General features: G+C 41.9%; 1 protein-coding gene and 1 pseudogene across 7 annotated transcripts in view; both read left to right on the top strand.

Annotated features, from left to right (window-relative positions):
• The window catches only part of CNBD2 (cyclic nucleotide binding domain containing 2), a 62,350-nt gene extending 41,407 nt beyond the window's left edge, over positions 1–20,943 (top strand). For 4 of the 6 annotated variants that reach the window (XM_081291111.1, XM_081291107.1, XM_081291108.1 and 1 more), the window contains 2 exons: positions 6,828–6,991; positions 11,118–11,454. In XM_081291111.1, the coding sequence (XP_081147237.1) occupies positions 6,828–6,991; positions 11,118–11,436 (483 nt within the window). In that variant the 3' untranslated portion in view covers positions 11,437–11,454. Of the gene's footprint in view, positions 1–6,827; positions 6,992–11,117; positions 11,455–19,677 lie in introns of those variants that run through there. The other 2 variants (XM_081291110.1, XM_081291112.1) reach the window with 2 other exon arrangements.
• Positions 18,635–19,378, top strand: LOC308647296 (small ribosomal subunit protein eS25-like; annotated as a pseudogene). Its single transcript has one exon. The product of its transcript is annotated as a small ribosomal subunit protein eS25-like (transcript).
• Positions 20,944–21,519: the final 576 nt, after the last annotated feature.

Below are 21,519 nucleotides of genomic sequence, written 5' to 3'. Positions count from 1 at the left end.
CTATCTCTTCAACATACTGATTTCATTTCCTTTAAATATATATCTGGAAGTGGGATTGCTGGATCAAATGATTCTTTTTATTTTTTAATTTTTTAAGGAACCCCTCCATACTATTTACATATTGGTTATGTTAATTTACATTTCTATCAACAATGTGCAAGTTTTCCTTTTTTTTAATATTTATTTTTTAGGTGTAGATAGACACAACACAATGCCTTTATTTTTATGTGGTGCTGAGGATCGAACCCGGGTTCCGCCCATACTAGGGGAGTGCTCTACCACTGAGCCACAATCCCAGCCCAGGATTCCTTTTTTAAATATTCTTACCAATATTTGTAATCTTTTTGATAATTGCTGTTTTATAACAATAGGATTCAGTATCTCCTTGATACTGAATTTTTACTTCCTTGATGCTTAATGATGTTGAGCACATTATAATTATGCATAATGGTGGAATTCTTTTTTTTTTGTACCTGAGATTGAACCCAGGGATGCTTAACCACTGAGCAACATCCCCAGCCCTTTTTATTTTGAGACAGAGTCTTGCTAAATTGTTTAGGGCCTTCTAATTTTCTGAGGCTGTCTTTGAATTGGTGATCCTTCTACCTCAGCCTCCTGAGCTGCTAGGATTACAGATGTGCACATGCACCTGGCACTTTGCCCATTTTTTAATCAGGTTGTTGTATTACTACTAAGTTGTTTTTCATGTTTTGGATATTACTCCTTTATCATATGTGTGGTTTGCAAATTTTTCTCCCATCCTATAGGTTGTCTCTTTATTCTGTTCATTGTTTCCCTTGCTATGCATAAGTATTTTAGTTTGAAACAATCTCATTTGCCTGGGTTTTGGTGTCATTTCAAAAAAAATAAAAAATAAATCATTTCTCAGGCCAATCTCAAGAAGCCAGATCTTGATTTCTAATAACATTTCCCAATAAAAGGAACAGTGGTCTATGTAAGATGAGCCTAGAACATTTTATAGTTCTTGAAAATAAAGGAAATGTTGGTGGGGGCAAACTTCAGGGAATGTCAAAGGGCATAGGCCACTGTAAAGAACCCCTGCTGGCCAAAGGTATTTGAGCAATAAAATAAAGCAGTACAGGATTGTAAACCCAAAGTATAAAATAAACGTCCATGACATACTGATATAAATGAATGACATACATTCATGATATAAATAAATCAATAGTGAATGAATTAGTAGATGGAGAAAAGACAAATCTCCCTACAGAATAATTCTGAAGCATGATACCCTGCCCTCAAGAAGGGAGAACATTACATTATAATCCCTATTCTTTAGATTGAACTGTGTACAGTGACTTCCTTCTGAAGAGTACAGTAAGGAAAAGGGCTAAATCTAAGAAACACTGCCTCAGCCAGGTTATCAAGGACAACATCAACAGTAATAAATCATGTTGATAATGTTGCCACTGGATATGGTGTGATGAAAATGGCACTGTGTCTAATGGTCATTCTCTCAGTAACCCCAAAACCCCAGTATAATTGTGAGAAAAATATCAGACAAATTCTAATACTAGAGCATCCACAAAATTCCTGATGTATACCCTTCAAACTGTCAAGGTCATCAGATATAAGGTATGCCTGAGAAACTACCACAACTGTGAGGAGACTAAAGGGACGTGACAGTTACATGTAAGGTATTTTGGATAGGATAATGGAACAGAAAAAAGACATTTGGTAGGCTGTGGATGTAGCTCAGTGGCAGAGGCCCTAGGTTTGATGCAGCACCATCACCCCCCCTCCAAAAAAAAAAGTGCATTACATTAAAAACAGGAAATCTAAATAACTCATTAACCTCATAATAATATGTCAATATTGGTTTGTTCATTTTAACAAAGATATCATATAATGTAAGATATTAATAGGGGAAACAGGTTGGGAAATATATGAAAATACTATACTAGCTTCTCAGTTTTTTTGTAAATCTAAAGCTGTTCTAAAAAATAGACCATTAAAAAATTAATCCAATAGTAAAGGGGTGAGTATGGATGAACCAAGACTGGTCATAAGTTAATCACCATTGAAGCTGGTGAAGGGTACGGAGCTGAGTGGCAGGATGAATAGCATGGTGGTAACAGATATGGAGCAGCGGGCCTCAGCCTGCCTGGGGAGAGGCTTTCTTTTGAAACTCTGTGTGCACTCATGCAGAGTCTGGGAACCTGCTCCGTGCCCTTTCTGCTGTGCCTCGGTTCAGTTGCTCCAAGACCGTCTTCACGCCCTCCTTCCCCATGTTTGGTCCTGTCTCACTAGTTGGTGTATCAGGAAAGTCAGCCCAAGACTACCAGAGAGCCAGCCTCTAGAATGAACCCTCTAAGCTGATTTGAATATTTTTGAACTCTTAGAAAATTCTTCCTTTTGTTCAAGAAAAACCTAACTTCTGTAACTTTTCCCCCTAGCCCCCAGTCCTGGGGATAGAACCCTTCCTTTACCACTGAGCTACATCCCCAGCCCTTTTTATTTTGTGACAAGGTATCACTAAGTTTCCCAGGCTATCTTTGAATTTGTAATCTTCCTACCTTAGGCTCCTGAGTAGTTGGGATTACAGGTATTTGCCAGCTGCCTTTTGCAACTTTAAAGTAACTCTACTCCCATGGTCTCTACCTCCCAAAAAAGAAAATAGAAGAAATCAGCTTCCTTACCATGTGATGGCCCCATTGATATTTAGAGAATGATGTTTTGGTTTTCATTCAGCATTTCTGTAGCCAGGCACAGTGCCAGTGTTCCATTAACGATTTTCTTATTCAGGCAAACATCCTCCATTTCTCTAGTCATTCTTCATGTGATGTGTTCTCCAGCCTCTTTACTGCCTGCTTCTCTTAAATTTGTCAGTGTTTCAGAGAGTGCTGCTCAGAACTGAACAGACACAGGGAACCAAGGTGGAAAAGCTAGGCATGCTTGGGCACCCTGGGTGGAATCAAAGCATGGAGGGCAAGTAGATGGTGACCTTGATGGAAGGCTGTGTAAGGGACATGAGCAATAAGGCCAGTACTATAGAGGACTCACGATGCCAGAATGGGGAGTTTGGTCTTAATTCCTTAGGAGGCCGGGGAAGGTTATGAGTAGGGCTTAGTGCAAGGACCTGGCCACCTCTCCCCCTCTATGCACAGGACACCACATACATAGAAGGCTCTCTACAAATACTTGTTTATGTGACCCTCTTTGAAGAAAATGTTGGTGAAAGTCTTAATGAGGTGCTTTTGAATAAGACTCTGTACTGCTTTCAAGGCCCTGGCTTCATTTAAGGCAAATGAGTGGGTAACAGCTCTGATTATTCACTTACAAAAGGTAAGAATCTATCACGTTTCCCTTACCCTTGGAAGCAGGAGTATGGGAACAGCAGAGGTGGGGGCCTTGGAGCAGAGAGACCCAGATTTTGAGCCAAGAGGTGTAGGAGAACCAACTTTCCAGGGAATAGGCAGGCCTAGGCCTAAGAGGTAGTCAGGACAGGCCAGAGCCATGGACAGAGCAGCAAAGAGGTGACAGATTGAGGAATATTATTCTGATTTTGTTTCTAATTGCTAGCTGTGCAGACTTGGGCAAATCACTTTGCCTCTCAATCTGTATCCTCATCAGAAAATGAGGAAATTCACCAGGGTGAGTTGCCACCTTGAATGTTGTGACTCCATTTGTGCACTCATTTAACAGATATTCCTTGAGTATCTATTGTGCTCCCAAGCATGGCACAAGGTGCCATTGTGAGTGAGTTAACCAACATAACTCCTGCCTCATGGGGTATTTGATTTAGTTGGGTTACACATAGTATACAGATTTCTAACAAGTACATGAAAAATAGCAAATTGCTGTTGGAAAAGTACTGGAAAGCAGAGTAGGGAGATGACCTTCTTAAATGAGGTCTCTGAGGAAGTATGTTCAAGCTGAGACCTGAATGATGAAACAGGACAAGGGAGAAGAATATTTCAGACAGAAGGACAAGCAAGGAAGGAAGGAGGCAGGAAGGCAGGAAGGAGGCACAGCATGTTGAAGAGACTGGAAGGGAGGGCAGGATGGCTGGAACAGAGTAAACGAGGTAGGGTAGTGGCAGCAATGGACCAGGCTGAAAAGCAGAGCAATGGTGAGATAGATAGTCCATGCCTTGGCAGCCATGATGAAGTATTCTGTTTTATCCCCGGTACTTTGGGAAGCTTTTGGAAGGATCTAGACAGAGGAAGTGACCTGACTCCAGCTATGTGCGTGTGTGTGTGTATGTGTGTGTGTGCATGCCCACGTGTGTGTTCATGTGTTCGTGTGTGATGGGGGATGGACCTGGAAGTGGAGAAGAGTGCCAGTACTGCTCCTGAATAGATTCCTCAGTTCAAATCCTGGCTTTATGTGGCTGAGGCAGGAAGATTATGAGTTTGACATCAGTCTGGGCAATGTAATGAGACTGTCTCAACACAAAACAAATGCTGGCTTTGCCACTTTGTGTCTTGGGCAAGTTACTCAACCTCTTCATTCCTCAGTTTCCTCATACCATAGTGGTAAAAAGTGTGGATTCTGAAAACAGACAACTTGGGTTCAAATCCTGGCTTTAGCTGGGCATGGTGGCATGCCTATAATCCCAGTGGCTTGGGAGGCTGAGACAGGGGATCTCGAGTTCAAAGCCAGCCTCAGCAAAAAATGAGTTACTAAGCAACTCAATGAGACCCTGGGGGATTTGGGGATTTGGCTGGGGATTTGGCTCAGTGGTTGAGTGCCCCTGGGGCTAGGGTTGTGGCTCAGCAGTAGAGTGCTTGCCTAGCACATGTGAGGCCCTGGGTTCGATCCTCAGCACCATATAAAAATAAATAAATAAATAAAGGTATTGTGTCAAACTACAACTAAAAAATAAATATAAAAAATGTTAAAAAGAGTGGTTTTATTGCTTTAATGCTGTATAATGTTGGACACTTTTCTTAACCTCAGCATCCTCATCTACAAAATAGGGAACCATGCCATTGTGTTTGTGAGACTTAAATGACTTAATATAACCACAAACTACAAGAGGCCCTGTAATTTAGTGGATGCTTAATAAATGTTAGCTGGTGCTACCTTCGTCTTTGTGTTAATCAGGTTTTGTGATGCTGTGATCAAAATACCTGACAAGGATGAATTGGAGGAGGGAAAGTTTATTTTGGCTCAAAGTTAAGATGTTTAGTCCAGGGACAACAGAATCCATCGCTCTGGGCCCAAGGTGAGGCAGCGCATCCTGGCAGAAAGGCATGGCAAAGAAGTGCTACTCTGCTCATAGTGGCCAGAACAGAGAGAGGCAGAGGGGTAAGTGGAGAAGAGACTACAGGGAAGATGAACCTTTCCAGGGCACTCCCCAGTGAATGACCCTCCTCCTCCAGCCACACCCCTACTGTTAACTCTATGGCCTACAGTTACCACCCAGTAAGTCCATTCCAACTAGGATGGACTGATTAGGTTACAGCTTTCCTAATCTTATCAGTTTACCTCTGAGTATTCCTGCATTAACACAGGAGCTTTTGAAGGATACCTCATATCCAAACCATAACAATTGTTGTCAGTGTTATCGTTGTTGGGAATATAAAATACATGACTGTGGACAAGTAAATTTTCTTTTCTGAACCTCATTTTCCACAGCTAAGGAGGATGATCCCTATACAATAGGACAGTTGTGAAGATTATATTTGTATGTATTTTCTTCACATAGTAGGAGCAACATTTTTGCCCCCTGCCCACGCTCCTTTCCCCCACTTCCTTAGTACTGGAGATTGAACCCAGACTGGCCTCAAACTTGTAATCCTCTTGCCTAGCCTCCTGAGTGGCTGGAATTACAGATACGTGCCACCACCACTGTGCCTGGCTGTCACTTTCATTTCATAGGTGAGCAAACAGCAGCCCAGGGGGAGGTATCACTTGCCCAAAGCCACAAAGCAAATGAAAAATGTAGATATCCTTTTGGAAGCCAGGATTAATCTTACCTGGCCTCCAAAGAGCAGGTCTCTTGATTTGGGATCTCTTTTGTTCTTGAGTCTTAGAAAGCTGGGCGCTGGAGGCTCTGGGGGGCCAGTAGCCTCTCCTTCCCTCCCTACCTGAGTCTTAATTAACCAGCCAATAAGCTAAAGTGTGAACACTGGATTTAGAGTATAGCAACAAGGGTTCTTGGCTTTGCTCAGCCATTTCCAGAGTGTCTCCTTATAAAGAGGCTTACTCTGTAAAGCAAGCAGGTATGCCTATGGCTCTCCATCTCATTTTCAGATACAACCAGGTATGAACCAAGCCAAAAAGCAGGGGGTACACTAAGCTGCAGAGAGGACTGGGGCCTACAGAAAACGATGGGGTAAGGGGTGGCTGAAAAGGGGGATGTCTAAATAAGGACTAGCTATTTGGTTTTTGTCCTAAGTCCTGAGGAAGAGAAAACAAGCTTGCTTGGCAAAAATGAGTTGAAAGCCGGGGGAGATGGCTAGTTCTAGCTAGTCCAGGAGGCCAAGGCAGAGGATCACTTGAGCACAGAGGTTCAAGGCTATCCTGGGCATCAGAGTGAAACCTGTCTCAAAAAAGATAGTTGAGATTGGACATTGGAGAAAGCTCAAGAAGCAGTGGTATGAGTGTAGTTCTTGGAACAGAGCCTGCTCTGTGGAGGTGGGACCATGGAGAAAGTACTTAGGGCTTTCTAATTCCAGGAATCAGAAGACTGTCATGTCAAGTAGCAAAAGTAGCCCTGGACTTCCCCTCCCCATCACAAGCTCAGTGACTGCAGTAGATTCACCTCTTATTTGAGGCCTTATTTTGCTATCTAGAAAATCTGCTGGTAGAACTGACTGGTTTCTGAGGTCCAGTTTTCTGTGATTACTTCTTTCTAGGGCTTTCACCAGGCCTTCCTTCCAGAGAGCCGTCGTGACATGCGGCCCTTGATTCTCGTGAGCCTGGGAACTGAGTTGATTCGATTAAGGAAAGAAAAATTTTATGAAATGATTGATGAAGAGACAAGAGAGAAGTTGTTGAGGTCTGACATTGAGTACCCCAGGTCAGTATTGGGCAGTGTGTAAGTCCCATCAGATCAAAGGAACGAGCTTTTGCCTGTTGTTATAGTAAAAGAAAGAAAGAAGGGAGGGAGGGAGGGAAGGAAGGAGGGAGGAAAAAATCAGTAATACTGAATGCTGACAATAGTGAAATGAAACTGGTAGTTATTATATTCTAAATTGGCTCAATCCTTTTGATGATAATTTTAGCCTCATATTCCTTTTGACATTGTTAATTTTAGCCTTATATGATCCTACCCTTTGAGGCAGTGATCCATCCCTGAATTTGTCCTTAGGAAGCCAAAATGTGGGGAAAGCTACAAGCATTAAAATGTTCATAGCAGTCATATTCATAATAGGAAAATCACCACCATTACCTCCACCTGTGCCACACATAAGGAGATAGTAAGAAAATCCGTACATTCCCTTGATAGAATATCCCTGTCTTATTAAAAGATGATAAGTTTAATGACTCCATAACTGGAATGTTAAGTGGGTAAGCTAGTGATACATGGAAGGAGCAGTACAAAATTATATATATGCTACCACTATGTCTTTGGTAGTATACATAAACTTACCTGGTTTTGCCAGCAGATGTTGGAAGCAAGTGCTAGTCCAGTGGTAGAGAAAGAGGAGGTGTGGAGACAGGCAGATCTGTAGAATCTTTTTCACCGCTGAGCAACTTTACTAGTCCTTTTTATTTTTTATTTTGAGACAGAGTCTCACTAAGTTACTGAGACTGGCCTCAAACTTGTTTTCCTCCTGCCTCAGCCTCCCAAGTTGCTGAGAATTACAGGTGTGTGCCACTGCAGCCTGCTCAGATCTGTAGATTCTTGCAGTGTGTCCAATAAGTTCATAATTCTATATGAGAGCTCTGTGATCTTGGGCAAGTCATTTCCTCTCAGACTTCAGAGTCCAATCAGCAGAACAATAAAAAATTGACTAGATCATTGTTTCCCAAAGTATGAAACACATTCCACAGAAGGTTTGCAAGATGATGTTCTGTGGTGCACAGATTGACATGTTTAACCTTGACAGTGTGCGTTAGAAAAATAACAGAATGAGCTTACTAACCTTAAGATTGGTAGATTTTGTTGCTCAGGAAAGAGCTAAAGTAGATGTTTAAGTAAATGAAATGAGTGGATTTAAGAATAATAATGAGCAAATTTTATGTGACAAAAAATTGAAGGAATTTTATGAGAAAAACAAGTGGAGACTCACTGTTGACTTCTCCCAGTTCAGAGGTGCTGCATATCTGTTTTCTGTGCAGTACCAATATGGAAAATGGCTGTTCAGACTGACCTACTTGAAAAAGATCTAAGGAACCTCAGCTCCTCGAGTGATAGCTGGCCCTGGGTGGTTTCAGCTAATTTTTGTGGAATTGAAATTCTGAAAAAGTTCACATAGACTTGCCTCCACAGATGTTTGAGCACTTGGTGCCTGTACTGCCAAGTCAGCGCTTTGCTTTAGTCATCTCTAATGCTGACAGGCAGGTTGAACTCATGCTTTTTTAGACTGCCAAAGCAGGCCAGAAACATATCCATTATGTAGCTCAAATCTCTTAAGTTTTAACTAAGGACCTGAGGTCCTAAAATCAGTCAGGCAGAGGCACCAGCCCTATGAATGCCATGGGCTAGAAACCTAAAAATCACCTATACACAACCCAGGCCATTGCATGTAGAACAAAATGGAGATCTCAGTTCATAGGAAAGACAGAGGAATCCTCAAAGGCCAAAATGAAGAGGCTCCTCCAAATCAAGTAAACAACAAGATTCAATGCTGGGGTTGCCCCAGAGTGGTGAAAAGCCACATGAGCTAAAGTGTCAAAGCCTGTGAAGACGTAAGAAATCATCAAGTGAGGCAGGGGATTGGAATGGAACTCCCAGGCAGAGGACTCTGGAAAGCTGCCCTGCTTAGACTAGGAACAAATGTGACCATCATCATCCAGACGTGATGTGGAATCTTGTCTGTATCAACTTGGACTCTGGGTCCAAAAATAAAAGAATCCCATGCTTACCCCTCATAGATTTTAGTGAGTTCCTTAGCCCTTTTGAGCCCTAACTTTCTATATTTATGAAATAGAGATTAAATGAGTTAACCAATATAAAGTGCTTGACACTTGATAAGTAGTAGGTCAAAGTCAGATACTATTATTCATTTTGTATGAAATTTGGAATTAATGGGAACTTTTTAAATGGAAACTAGAGGTGTGCTGGTACCAGCTCTCCAGGAGGCTGGAGAAAACCCTGACTGGCAAGGCTTGCTGATTTTTGTGGTGTACATATGCCCACCATGGCCAGTTTCAAGCTACCAACCTGATATCATTCAACATGGAGTTGAGAAGAGAATTCACACTGTTAGCTTTTGTGAACGGTTATGAGCTGGTTTTGGAACATCACCGATACCAAAAGGACTAGCTAATAGCCCATTCTGACCTCTACATGTTTTCTTCGGTGGATCTCTGGGATCACAATTGACTTTGTCTTGGTCATTATCATCTAGCCAGAAGAACCTTCTAGGTTGTTAGTTATTAGGCTTGTCCCTTTAGGTAGGCAAGCACAGGCAAATCAATGGAAGTTTAGCATCCTTCCCTTGCTGTGGTCTCAGAAGGAAATAAATTAGTTAATGCTAAGTCCGTTCCATTCTATGCATGTTTGCCCCACTCTCTATGGGGAAAGAGGCCTGGGTAGGGCCAGAGCACCATGACCAGTCCAAGGCAGCCACCAATTTATGATATGTCTCTCTAGATTTGACTGTTCTGGACATTTTATATAGATGGAGTCATACAATATGTATATATCTCACCTTATTTATATACTTACCAGTTGATGGGCATTTGGATTATTTACACTTTTTAGCTATTATAAATAATACTGCTATGAACATTATTGTACAGGTTTTTTTATAGACATATATTTTCATTTCTCTTATATATATACCTAGGAATGAATTGCTGGGTCATATGGTAACTTGTGTTTAACCTCTTAGGAATTGTCAGACCATTTTCCAAAATGGCTACATAGCAGTTTACATCCATACAGCAAAATCCTCATTCTAATATCTGCACAATCTTCATCAATATTTATTACTGTCTTTTTTTCCTCACTTTTGGTGCTGTGGATCAGACCCAAGACCTTGTGCACACTAAGTAACCACTTTGCCACTGAGCTATATCTCTAGCTCTCCTGTCAGTCTTTTTTTTTTTTTTTTTTTTTTTTTGCGGGGAGTGGGGTATGGAGTAGGATGGGTACCAAGAATTGAACTCAGAGGCACTCGACCACTGAGCCACAGCCCCTGCCCTATTTTGTATTTTATTTAGAGACAGGGTCTCACTGAGTTGCTTAGTGCCTTTTTGTTGCTGAGGCAGGCTTTGAACTTTGAACTTGTGATCCTCCTGCCTCAGTCTCCCAAGCCACTAGGATTTCAGGTATGCGCCACCACACCTGACATTGTCAGTCTTTTTTGTGGTAACAACCCTAGTGGGTATAGGTGGTGTCTCATTGTATTTTTTTAAGATTTTTTTTTTAGTTGTTGATGAAGTTTTATTTATTTTATTTATAAGTGGTGCTGAGAATTGAACCCAGTGCCTCACACATGCTAGGTAAGCGCTCTACAACTGAGCTACAACTCCAGCCCTCATTGTGGTTTTGATTTATATTTCTTGGATGGCTAGAGATCCTATATATAATTTAAATGTTTCGAAAACCACATTGTAAGACATGAAAAGAAATAGGTGAATAATCTATTTTTAGATTCAGTATATCTAAAGTATTATAATTTAAATATTTTATCAATATAAAAACTATTCATGAAATATTTTCCATTCTTTTGTGTTGTAAGTCTCTGAAATCTAGTGTATGTTTTATACCCAAAGCACATCCCTAATTCAGATTGGCCACATTTCAGGTACTCAGTAGCTGCATATGGATTGTAACCACTGCAGGGGAAAGCATAGATCTATGCAAAGAAGGTCATAGAAAGGTAGAGTAGGAGACAGGAGCCTGGAGAAAGGCAAAGAGCTAGAACTGGGTTCCTGTATTTAGGGATGGGAAAGAGTGGCAGGAGGAAAGGCTGAAGGGCAAGAGTAGGGAGGAGCTAGCTAGAGACCTCAACTTCTGTCTTACCCTTCAGTGATGATGACATGTGCCAGAGATTGCTCAAGGAGAACAGCTGGAATAGCTTTCGGAAGGACCTAGTACGGCTGCTCGTGGAGCCTCGCAAAATACCACCATTTACCCCAGTTGGGCCCAAGAAGAAAAGCATCTACAAGCCAAAGTCTCTGATTCTGGATTTGTGTAGTGTCAACAAGAAAGTTAAGCCACATCATCCCGTTTTTATGGCATCCCAGAAGTGCCTCCCCCCACTGAGGATCGTCCAAGCCATCTCAGCACCCCGGCACAAAATCCAAGAACTCCTTCCTCAGTATAAGAATGCAGGAGTCCTTCTTTAGAATCAATAAAAGATGTCAGATTCCTCTCTGTGTTTTCAGAATGACCACCATGGGGGTTATGGGGCTTGGAAGGGAGTTCCTAGAGGGCTGGGCCAGGGGTCTGGAGAGGTATTGGGGGCAGCAACTGGGGCACAGATTCCCCTGGCACTTGTGGGCTAAGCTGAGGGAATAGATTATGAGGCTGTTGTGGGTGGTGGACTGTCAGTGGGAGTCTCGGGTTGGGAGGGTTTTATCCAGTGAGAGCTGATTGGGAGGCACAAGGCTCAAATCAAAGTGGTCAATAATATGGTTATGAATACAAATGCCTTCAAGGTTGGACAAGTTTGTATGAAGGAGTAGAACTGAGAAGCCATAGAATGATGGGATGTTGGGCACCCAATTTGACAATTCTCCATCCAGTTGGAGCAACTGCTCCTTCAGCCCAGGCAGTTGATGCCATGCCAGAAATTAAAGCAGGTCTGCTCTTGCCAGTCTGTAGATTGTTCAAGATAATCAAGAAATCCATCATTTTAGATGATTCCTATTGGTTTCTAAACATAAGCAACTAATTCAAATTGTTTTTGGACAGTGTCATTCAAACAAAACACACATGGCTGTGTTGGACCTGCAGGCTACAGACTGATCCTCTCTGTCACTTAGACAGGATCTGACTGTGGGGGAGAGGAATATAAGGAGGCAGATCAGAGGTTGACAGCATGACAGGAGCAGGCATCCTGGGTCAAGGATGAGGATCAAGCACCCTGGGAGAGTGGAAGTAGGTCAGATACAATGAGGCAGGCAGTAGGGTTACAGTTGAAGAGGGATCCTCAGTCCCTCTGGGGGCCCTCAGTCTGGGGCTATTACTTACTTACCTGGGCCCAGAACTCAGGGTTCTTCTCTCCATCCAGCCTCAACACCAGAGTCCAAGTGCCAAGCAACCTCCCTCCTTAAGAAACCTCATATGTGGGCTGGGGATATAGCTCAGTTGGTAGAGTACTTGCCTTGCATGCACAAGGCCCTGGGTTCAATCCCCAGCACCACAAAAACAAACAAAAAGAAACCTCATATGTTAGCTTATGAGCACTGTAGGATCTGGCAGAGGCCATGGTAGCACAGGAGCCCTCCCATACCCGCATGTTCCACCCTTGGCAAGGAATAGACTGAGCACTGAGCCGGGAATCAGGCTCCATTTCTATCTCTGTGGACCCCCTTGAGCACCTTGCAAACTTGTCTGAACCTCAGTTTCCCCGATGGAAAAATGCGCAAGTTTGATGATCAGTGGTTTTCATGAATGAGAAGTGAGTATAGTTTGAAAGCATGTTCTTTTTTATTATTATTTAAAATTCTTTATATACTGTAAACCAGAAAAGGAAGAATATAAATTTATTTCCCCCTCAGACTTGCATGTGGATGTCAGAAGGCAGAGAGGTAGTGAACCTATAGACACTGACTAAAGTTCAAGTTCTAGTAGGGAGCTCCGGGGATTTCTGAACAGACTTAACATGGCCAGAGCCAGGGAGAAGAGCTAACCTGTACAGAGCACTTATTGTAACATTTCAGCTACCTGGCTATGCGTCTGACCATGAGGTCCTGCCAGATTTGCCACTTAATGACTATTGAGTATTAAAAGAGGTGGCATGTATATAACATGATGGAAGATTTCATTCTCCAAGATTCCTGGATTCCCCTTCCTGGAAAATGAGAGAAAAACCTTCTAGAACAAAGGCAGAACATGTTTTCTGTGGGAGTATCCAGTGAGGAAATGGACTTGAAGGGCACCCTTGGGTGAGGACCCTGCTGAGGAAAAATGGTAGGGTGTTGGGCTTCAGGAACTCCAGAGAGAACAGAGGAAGAGCAAAGTGCCACAGAAGTACTTGAGTGGGAGGGAGCCTGCAGAGGTCCTCAGAGAGCTGTTTGTGCCTGAGGATGTGTAACATTTGAGTGACTCTTTTACAGTGATGTGGTGCTACTGCTTCTGTGAATTCCCAAGCAGGGAGTGGACAGCCTGATGCCTGCCCCCATTATATTTGGGTTACACACAGGAGTATTCAGTACATGTTAGAGGTTATTAGCATCTTTTTGATGAGGATCTATCTGACTATCCAGAAATCCCTTCCCATTCAATGAAATAGGCAACTGAGCCTTTAGAGGTTGGGAGGGGCGTGGCTAACATCTCACCCACATCCTTCTCTAAGTGAAAGGGTAATGTCTTAATGTTGACATTAGCCTCTTTGTGGGGAAAAACTGGCTGGCAGGGAAAAGCAGAGGTCTTCACTCAACTATTAATAGACACTGAGGGGGAGGGTGCTGCTTAAGAGAAGATTGGGAAGGGCAGTGTAGGGAGGGGCTTGCTAGTGTGGGAGCACCTCTGAGCAGACTATGGGCTGGAAGAAGAGGCAACATTTCTCAAGGGTCCCCCAATATACCCACCCCCACCCCAAAACACACATCAGGGAACAGGTTAAGAATCGGTAGGTGAAGGACAAAGCAGGATTTACTCAGGAGAGAAGTTCATTCAAAAGCAGTAAATATGTTACCCCTTGACACAAATGTTGGCAATAAATGGTTTTCATCCTGTAAAGATCCTTACCACTAATGTAGGCATGGATCAGAGGGTCCAGGGAGTCACAGTGTAAAGAATCAAGGAGAAGGGTCAGGTGTGGTACCTGTAATCCCAGCAGTTTGGGAGGAAGATTGTGAGTTCAAAGCCAGCCTCAGCAATGGCGAGGCGCTAAGCAACTCAGTGAGACCCTGTCTCTAAATAAAATACAGACTAGGGCTGGGGATGTGGCTCAGTGGTTGAGCCCCAAGTTCAATCCCCAGACAAAAAGAAAAAGGAGAAGGGCTTGGGCTCAGGTATGGAGTGCCCAGTGTATACCAGGCTTTATATGAAGCACTCTACAGAGGTGCATTAGGCCATTTTTCCATTACTGTAATGAAATACCTGAGGTGGGTAATTTGTAGAGAAGAGGTTTATTTAGCTCACAGTTTTGGAATCCAAAAGTTCAAAGGGCATGGTGCCAACACTGGTGAGGGTCTCCCTGTCTGTGTCAAGTGGCAAATAGCATGACAGAGGAGGGAATGTGCATGAGAGAGAAGTGAGCAGACAGGAAGCCAAAGAGGGAGGGGCCAGGCTCTCTCTTTTAAAATAACTTGCTCTTAGAAGAACTAACCCATGAAAACTAACTTAATCCCTTTAGGGCAGCACCCCTCAAATAATCCAGGGACTTCCCACTAGGCCTCACCTGTTAAAGGTCACACTACCACACTAGGGACCAAGCTTCCCACACGTGAAGAAACTTTGGGGGACACATTCAAATTGTATCCAAACCATAGCAAAAACCTATCACTTATCCTTAAAATATTTCCTGGCAACCAGCTGGGCAGTATTATCCCATTTAGCAGGTGAAGGACTTGAGGCCTAGAGAGACAAAGGCCTTGTCTTGGCTCACTCAGCTACCAGGAGTTTTTGCGGGAAGTCCACATGCTATTCTGTACTCTGGCACCTTCTTAGTTAAACAGCCCTGCAGCCTATGCACTGTTAAGCCACTGTTACTCATCAATCCCAAATGAGCCACCTGTTTTCAAAGAAGAAATTCTGTACACACAACCCTGGAACTGTGCTAGAGAGAATATACTCACCCTCTGCAATGAGTTTCCATATGTAAATAGGCATAGTCGTACTTGGAGAGGCGTGCTCAGGCCACACAGCCTAAAATAGAGCTCCCAGCACTAAAAGCCTCCACTGTTTGGGGAAAATGAAAAAACCCATTTGAAAAATAAACACAGGGGATATTGCCAGCATTTATTATAGGAAATGTTTAAGATCCCATCTTGAGATTGGAAGCAAAAGCATTCTTTGAATCTTCTTTTCCTTTTTTATAATCATGGGAAAATTTTATCTTCCAGTTATGGAAAGTCTAGGGGTGAGTTGGGTCACTTTCTAACTCCAGAAGGCTAAATCACAGGGAAACACTTTTAGGATAACATACCTGAGGCCGTTTGGCCCCATTGCCCTTGTGCTGTTTGGGGAGTTAAGACTTAACAGCTTAGCAACAGGGGCATTGAGTTGCCGAATGGATCTGCGCTGGTTCATAGCAGGCAATGAGGGCCAAGTTACAGTTTCTAATTGGCTGAGAAGTAGCACCAAAGCTGGAACAAAGGTTTTCCACGGTTGCTGCAGGGCTGTGGGTTTCGGGGATAGTCACTAGTAGGAGGTAGGGGGCAGTGAGAGGTGGCAGTCAGACATGTGCAGTATGATTTTTAGCCAGGCTCCTTCGTTTTCTGGAGCGTCAACACTATCCTCTGTAAAATTGAAGATGTACACGAGACATTCCCAACCAACCCTTTCCTTTTTTCCCCTCCCACCCATTCTCCTTCCATGGCCTCACCATCCCAAAAGAAAATCAGGAACAAGAAGAAAACAGCTGGGTATGGTGACACAGGCCTGTAATCCCATCAGTTTGGGAGGCTGAGGCAGGAGGCTTAGAGTATAAACCAGTCTCAGCAACTTAGCAAGACCCTGTCTCAAAAAAAAAAAAAAAAAAAAGTAGAAAGGGTTGGGATATGGCTCAGTGATTAAGCACCCCTGGGTTCATCCCCCAGTACCAAAAAAAAAAAAAAAAAAAAAAAAGAAGGTAGGGCAGCAGGGCCAGGGGCTAGGAAGAGGAGAAAACAGACTGAAACCTTTGGTAACCTGAGCAGATGAACAAAATAGAATTGTATTTCCAACAGAATCTCCTTGTTCTGGGGAAATACACATAGTACTTGGTTTCTTCAACTTACTTTGAAATTATTTAGAAAACTCAATGTGTATTTAGAGAGAGAAAATATAAGCAAATGATAACAATTGGCAAACCTGAGCAAAGGGTATTTAGTTTTTTTGAACCATTCTTGCTATTTAAAAAAATATTTTAAATAAATGCAGCAGCACCAAACAACTCTTTTGAATATACAGTGGCATTGACAATTCACATAGTGTGCAGCCATCACCACCATCCATCTCCAGAACTTTTCTCTTCTTGCAATACTGAAACTGTACCCACTAAATACTAACTCTTCATTCCCCACTTCCCCCAGCTCCTGGCATCCACCCTTTTACTTTCTTTTTTTTAATATTTTATTTTAGTTATAGTTGGACACAATACCTTTATTTTTATGTGGTGCTGAGGATCGAACCCAGGGCCTCGCTCACACTAGGCGAGTACTCTACCGCTGAGCCACAACTCCAGCCCTCACCCTTCTATTTTCTGTCTCCAGAAATTTGATTAGTCTAGGTACTTCGTGTAAGTGAATCATATAGTAGTACTCGTTTTGTTTGTGACTGGCTTATTGACTTAGCATGATGTCTTCAAGGTTCATCCACGTTGTAGCATGTGCCAGAATTTCCTTCTTTTTATAGCTGAATAATATTTAATTGTATGGATTAACATATGTTTTAGCCATTCATCCGTTGATGGACATTTGAATCACTTCCATTTTGGTGCTATTGAAAATAATGCTCCTAAGAATGTAGGTGTACTAATAGCTCTTTGAACTTTCCATTCTTTTGGGTGTATACCTCACAGTGGAATTGCTAGCTCTTATGGTAATTCCATTTTTAACTTTTTAAAGGAACTACCAAAACAACTATCATTGTCGCAATTTTAAATGTAAAATTATTTTAAAACAAAATTACAACCAAAAAAAGAAAGAAAATAAGGGAAGCTAGTGTGGATATACATTAGTATATTTATTGGCTCTAGTTGACTTTATAATTAGGTGATAATTGACTTTTAAATTTGGCAATCAACTCCATAGGCAGTGAAAAGGGAAACATTGTTTCACTAAAAATAAGACCATAACAAGCAAAAAATGGAGGAAGTCAATATGATTTGTTACATGCCCTAGCCATGATGATTATAAAATCTTTTTTTTTTTTTTAGTTGTAGTCAGATGCAATACCTTTATTTATTTATTTTTGTGTGGTGCTGAGGATCAAACCCAGGGCCTTGCACGTGCTAGACAAGCGCTCTACTGCTGAGCCACAACCCCAGCCTCCAAAATCTGACTTGTATACACCTATTAGAGTGGCCAAAATCCAAAACACTGACAATACCAATGCAGGTGAGGATGTGGAGAGACAGGAACTCTTACTCATTGATGGAAGATTGTTTTCAGTTTCTTATAAAACAAAACACATTCTTGCCGTGTGAACCAGCAGCCATGATACTTGTTTTTCAAAGGCCTCAAAATCTTAAGTTCACACAAAAACCTGCACACAAATATTTACAGCAGCTTTATTCTTGATTGCCAAAACTTAGAAGCAGCCAAGATGTCCTTCAGGAAGTGAGTGGATAAACTGTGGGACATTTAGACATTGGAATGTTGCTCAGTGCTAAAAAGGAATGAGCTATCAAGCATGAAAAGAAATGGGGAGAGTTAAAAATGCATATTCATAAATAAAAGAAGCCAAATTGAAAAAGCTACATATAGTTATGTCCAACTATATGGCATTATGAAAAGGTAAAACTATGGAGACAACAAAAAGATCAGCGGTTGCCAGGGATTAAGGGGAAGGGAGGGATGACAGAGGAAGCTTAGAGGATTTTTAGGGCAGTGAAACTACTTGAATACTCTAATGGTGAGTATTATGTTTGTCTAAACACTTAGAATGAACAATATTAAGAGTGAACTCTATCTGAGTGATGATGTGTCCATGTAGGTTCCTCAGATGTATCACCCTGCTGAGGGATGTTGGTAATGGGGTAATGCTGTACACATAAAGGGACAGAGAGTATATAGGAATTCCACCACTCAGTTTCTCTGGGAACCTAAAACTATTCTCAATAATAAAACCCATTGCCAGGCACAGTGACACACACCTGTAATCCCAGTGGCTCTGGAGGCTGAGGCAGGAGGATCACAAGTTCAAAGCCAGCCTCAGCAACTTAGTGAGACCCTAAGCAATTCAGCAAGTTCCTGTCTCTAAATAAAATATTAAAAAGGGCTGGGAATGGGGCTCAGTGGTTAAGTGCCTTGAATTCAATCCCTGGTAACAAAAAAAAAAAAAAACAAAAAAAAAAACACAACAACAAAAACACCTATTAAAAAACAAAACAGAAGACTGGCTTTGAGCTTCCTGATGGTCAAGGCAAAAAAAAAAAAAAAGAAGAAGAAACAATTTTTCATTATTAGAAAGGAGAAATGTGCTGAGTCCCTCGAGAATAACAAAGTTTTTCTCACCCCATGAAGTTGGGGAAGTTTTTCTTCTCTACCCTCTTTCTAATGTGCCTCCTATTCAATTTACTATACTCTTCCCTTCTTTGTACCTTAAACTAGATACCTTAAATTAGGGGTTTGCTTATCTCCTTGTCTCTGAACCTCTCAGCCTCACTTCTCCTGACACCATGGAGTTGGTATCTAGAGAGGTGGGCTGTGGGTGAGTGCTGTTCTGCTCGCTCCCTCTTTGAAGACTGGTTCAGAGGAAGGCAGTGGACTTGTGGTCTTTCAGCTTAAAAACACTGATCACCTGACTTTTTGTCCGACATCTTGACGAGGCTTCAGTAGCTGCTGCTGCTCTCCAAGCTTTGTGATGCCACCCCCCCAAAAAAAAAAAAAAAAAAGAAAAAGGATGACATGAATAAAGATGCTGGAAAGTTGGCCAAGAAAGACAAGGACCCAGTGAACAAATATGGGGGCAAAGCCAAAAGGAAGAAGTGGTCCAAAGGCAAACTTCGGGACAAGCTCAACAATCTAGTCTTGTGTGACAAAGCTACTTATGACAAACTCTGTGAGGAAGTTCCCAACTCTAAGATTATTACCCCAGCTGAGAGACTGAAGATTCTAGGTTCCCTGGCCAGGGCAGCCCTTCAGGAGCTCCTTAGTATAGGACTTACAAACTGGTTTCAAAGCACAGAGCTCAAGTAATTTATATCAGAGATACCAAGGGTGGCGATGCCCAGCTGCTGGTCAAGATGCATGAACAGGACCAATCAACAGTACATTTGGAAAACTAAAACTTTATTAAAAAACAAAAACTTCAAGCTGTGTGTAAATCTGATTTGCAATTTTGATTAATTTTTTGAATAAAAATTTAAAAATAAAAAAAAAATAAAAACAAAAACAAAAACCCACTGATCACCTGTGTTGATATTGGTCCAAAGCTGAGGCCATCTCTTTCCCCAAGCAACTTCCTATCTTGAAATAGAAACATTTAGGAAATCCATTCTGTCATAACTTAACTCATGCTACTGTTAATGACTTTTCCTTCTTGTTTTATAGGTGGACATGGGGAGGAACTGCTCGTCACTCTTCTGGAAGCCTCCTTCCAACTAAACCAGTCCCTTTCCTGCCCTTTTGTCTGATTATAGTGACATAACAGAGCCATGATGGTTGTTTCTCAGGGATTCTAGACTTGGGCTATGCTCCCCAGACCAGCTATGTGGCGTTAGGCAAGTGGCCTCTCTTTGCCTCAATTTTCTCATCTGTAATATGGGAATAATAAAAGCACTGTTAGTCCATGTAAAGCACTGAATTCAGAGTTGACCTCATAAAGCAGAGGCCTGGAGTGGGAGGATCAGAAGCATAAAGGGACAAAAAGGATACAGATAATAGGTCTGTGAAAACTGTCCAGGGATGAAGTTGAAGCATCCTGGGTGTTCTGGCATTTCTCAGTTTAAAAGATGACAGCTGCAGAGCACTTGCACATATTAAAGGCTCTCATCAGTGAATCATCCTGCATTTGTACTTTGCTCAGTTATTGTACCTGCCATCATCTGCTTTGATGATCACTAATGCATGGTATCCTCCTCCTCTCTAAGAGTCCTGGAGACTGTTGGCTGCTTGCCTGTTCTCCTCCTTTCACCCCAGTGCTTGTTCTCTGCGTCTCTCTTGATCTTCAGCCTTCAGGTTCCTGGGTATCTCCCCGAGACAGGGAGGCCTAAGGGAACTGCAGAACTCAACCTAAAACTTAGGTGATTCTAACCAGAATAACTCCACCCAATAGATGTGCTCTGGGGAGAAGGAGCTGCTTAGGATTTAGAGAGAGCACAGAGTCGAACAAAATCCCCGCTTCAAGAAGCTTATGTGCTGGATCAGTGGTGAAGGAGCACAGGCAAGAAATATGCAAGAAATATCAGGATAAGTGGAAGATGGAGGTGGGTTGGAGTTAACTACTTGGTAAAGGGCAGTCAGAGAAGTCTTCTCCAAGAACATGACCTTGGTATGTACACCAGAGAGGAAATGAGCCATGCTGATACCTGGACAATGTTCCAGTAGAGAGAAACCATGCTCAGCATGGCTAATAACTGTAAGAAGGCTAATGTGGTTAGAATGGAACCAAAGGAGGTAGAAATGGAAAGAAGACAGGGTAGAGGGGTACTGAGGGCTAAGTCACTATTACAGAATGGAATCCTTTAGAAACTTCTTTGCCAAGAAATAGTAGGCTCTGACTAGGAAACCACTTGCATTAGATTATTGTTGCTGTGACAGAATACCTGAGGAAAATAACTTAGAGGAGGAAAGATGTATTTTTTATTTTTATTTTATTTTTTGATTTGTATATATATATATATATATATATATATATATATATATATATATATATATATATATGACAGCAGGGTATATTTTGACATATTATACATACATAGGATATAATCCATTACAATTTTGATCCCATTCTTGTGGTTGTACATGATGTGGAGTTACACAGGTTGTGTATTCATATATGAACATAGGAAAATTATGTTCAGTTCTGTCTAAGCTTTCCTATTTCCATCCCCATCCCTTCCCTTCATTCTCCTTTGTTTAATCCAATGACTTTTCTTCCCTTCCCACCCCCTGTTGTGTGTTATCATCTGCATATCAGAGAGAATATTTGGCCTTTGGTTTGGGGGATTGGCTTATTTCATGCTCCATTTCCATCCATTTCCCTACAAATGCCAAAAATTTCATTCTTTATGGCTGAGTAATAGTCCATTGTGTAATAGTCCTTTTTTAATCCATTCATCTGTTGAAGGGCACTTAGGTTGGTTCCATAGCTTAGTTATTGTAAATTGAGTTGCTATAAACACTGATGTGGCTGCGTCACTATAGTATGCTGGTTTTAAGTCCTTTGGGTAT

Source organism: Spermophilus citellus (assembly GCF_964194105.1).
Source record: "Spermophilus citellus genome assembly, chromosome: 4".
Taxonomy (NCBI): Eukaryota; Metazoa; Chordata; class Mammalia; order Rodentia; family Sciuridae; genus Spermophilus; species Spermophilus citellus.
The sequence above is the reverse complement of the archived record's forward strand: the minus strand, read 5'-3'. Positions and strand labels throughout refer to the sequence as shown.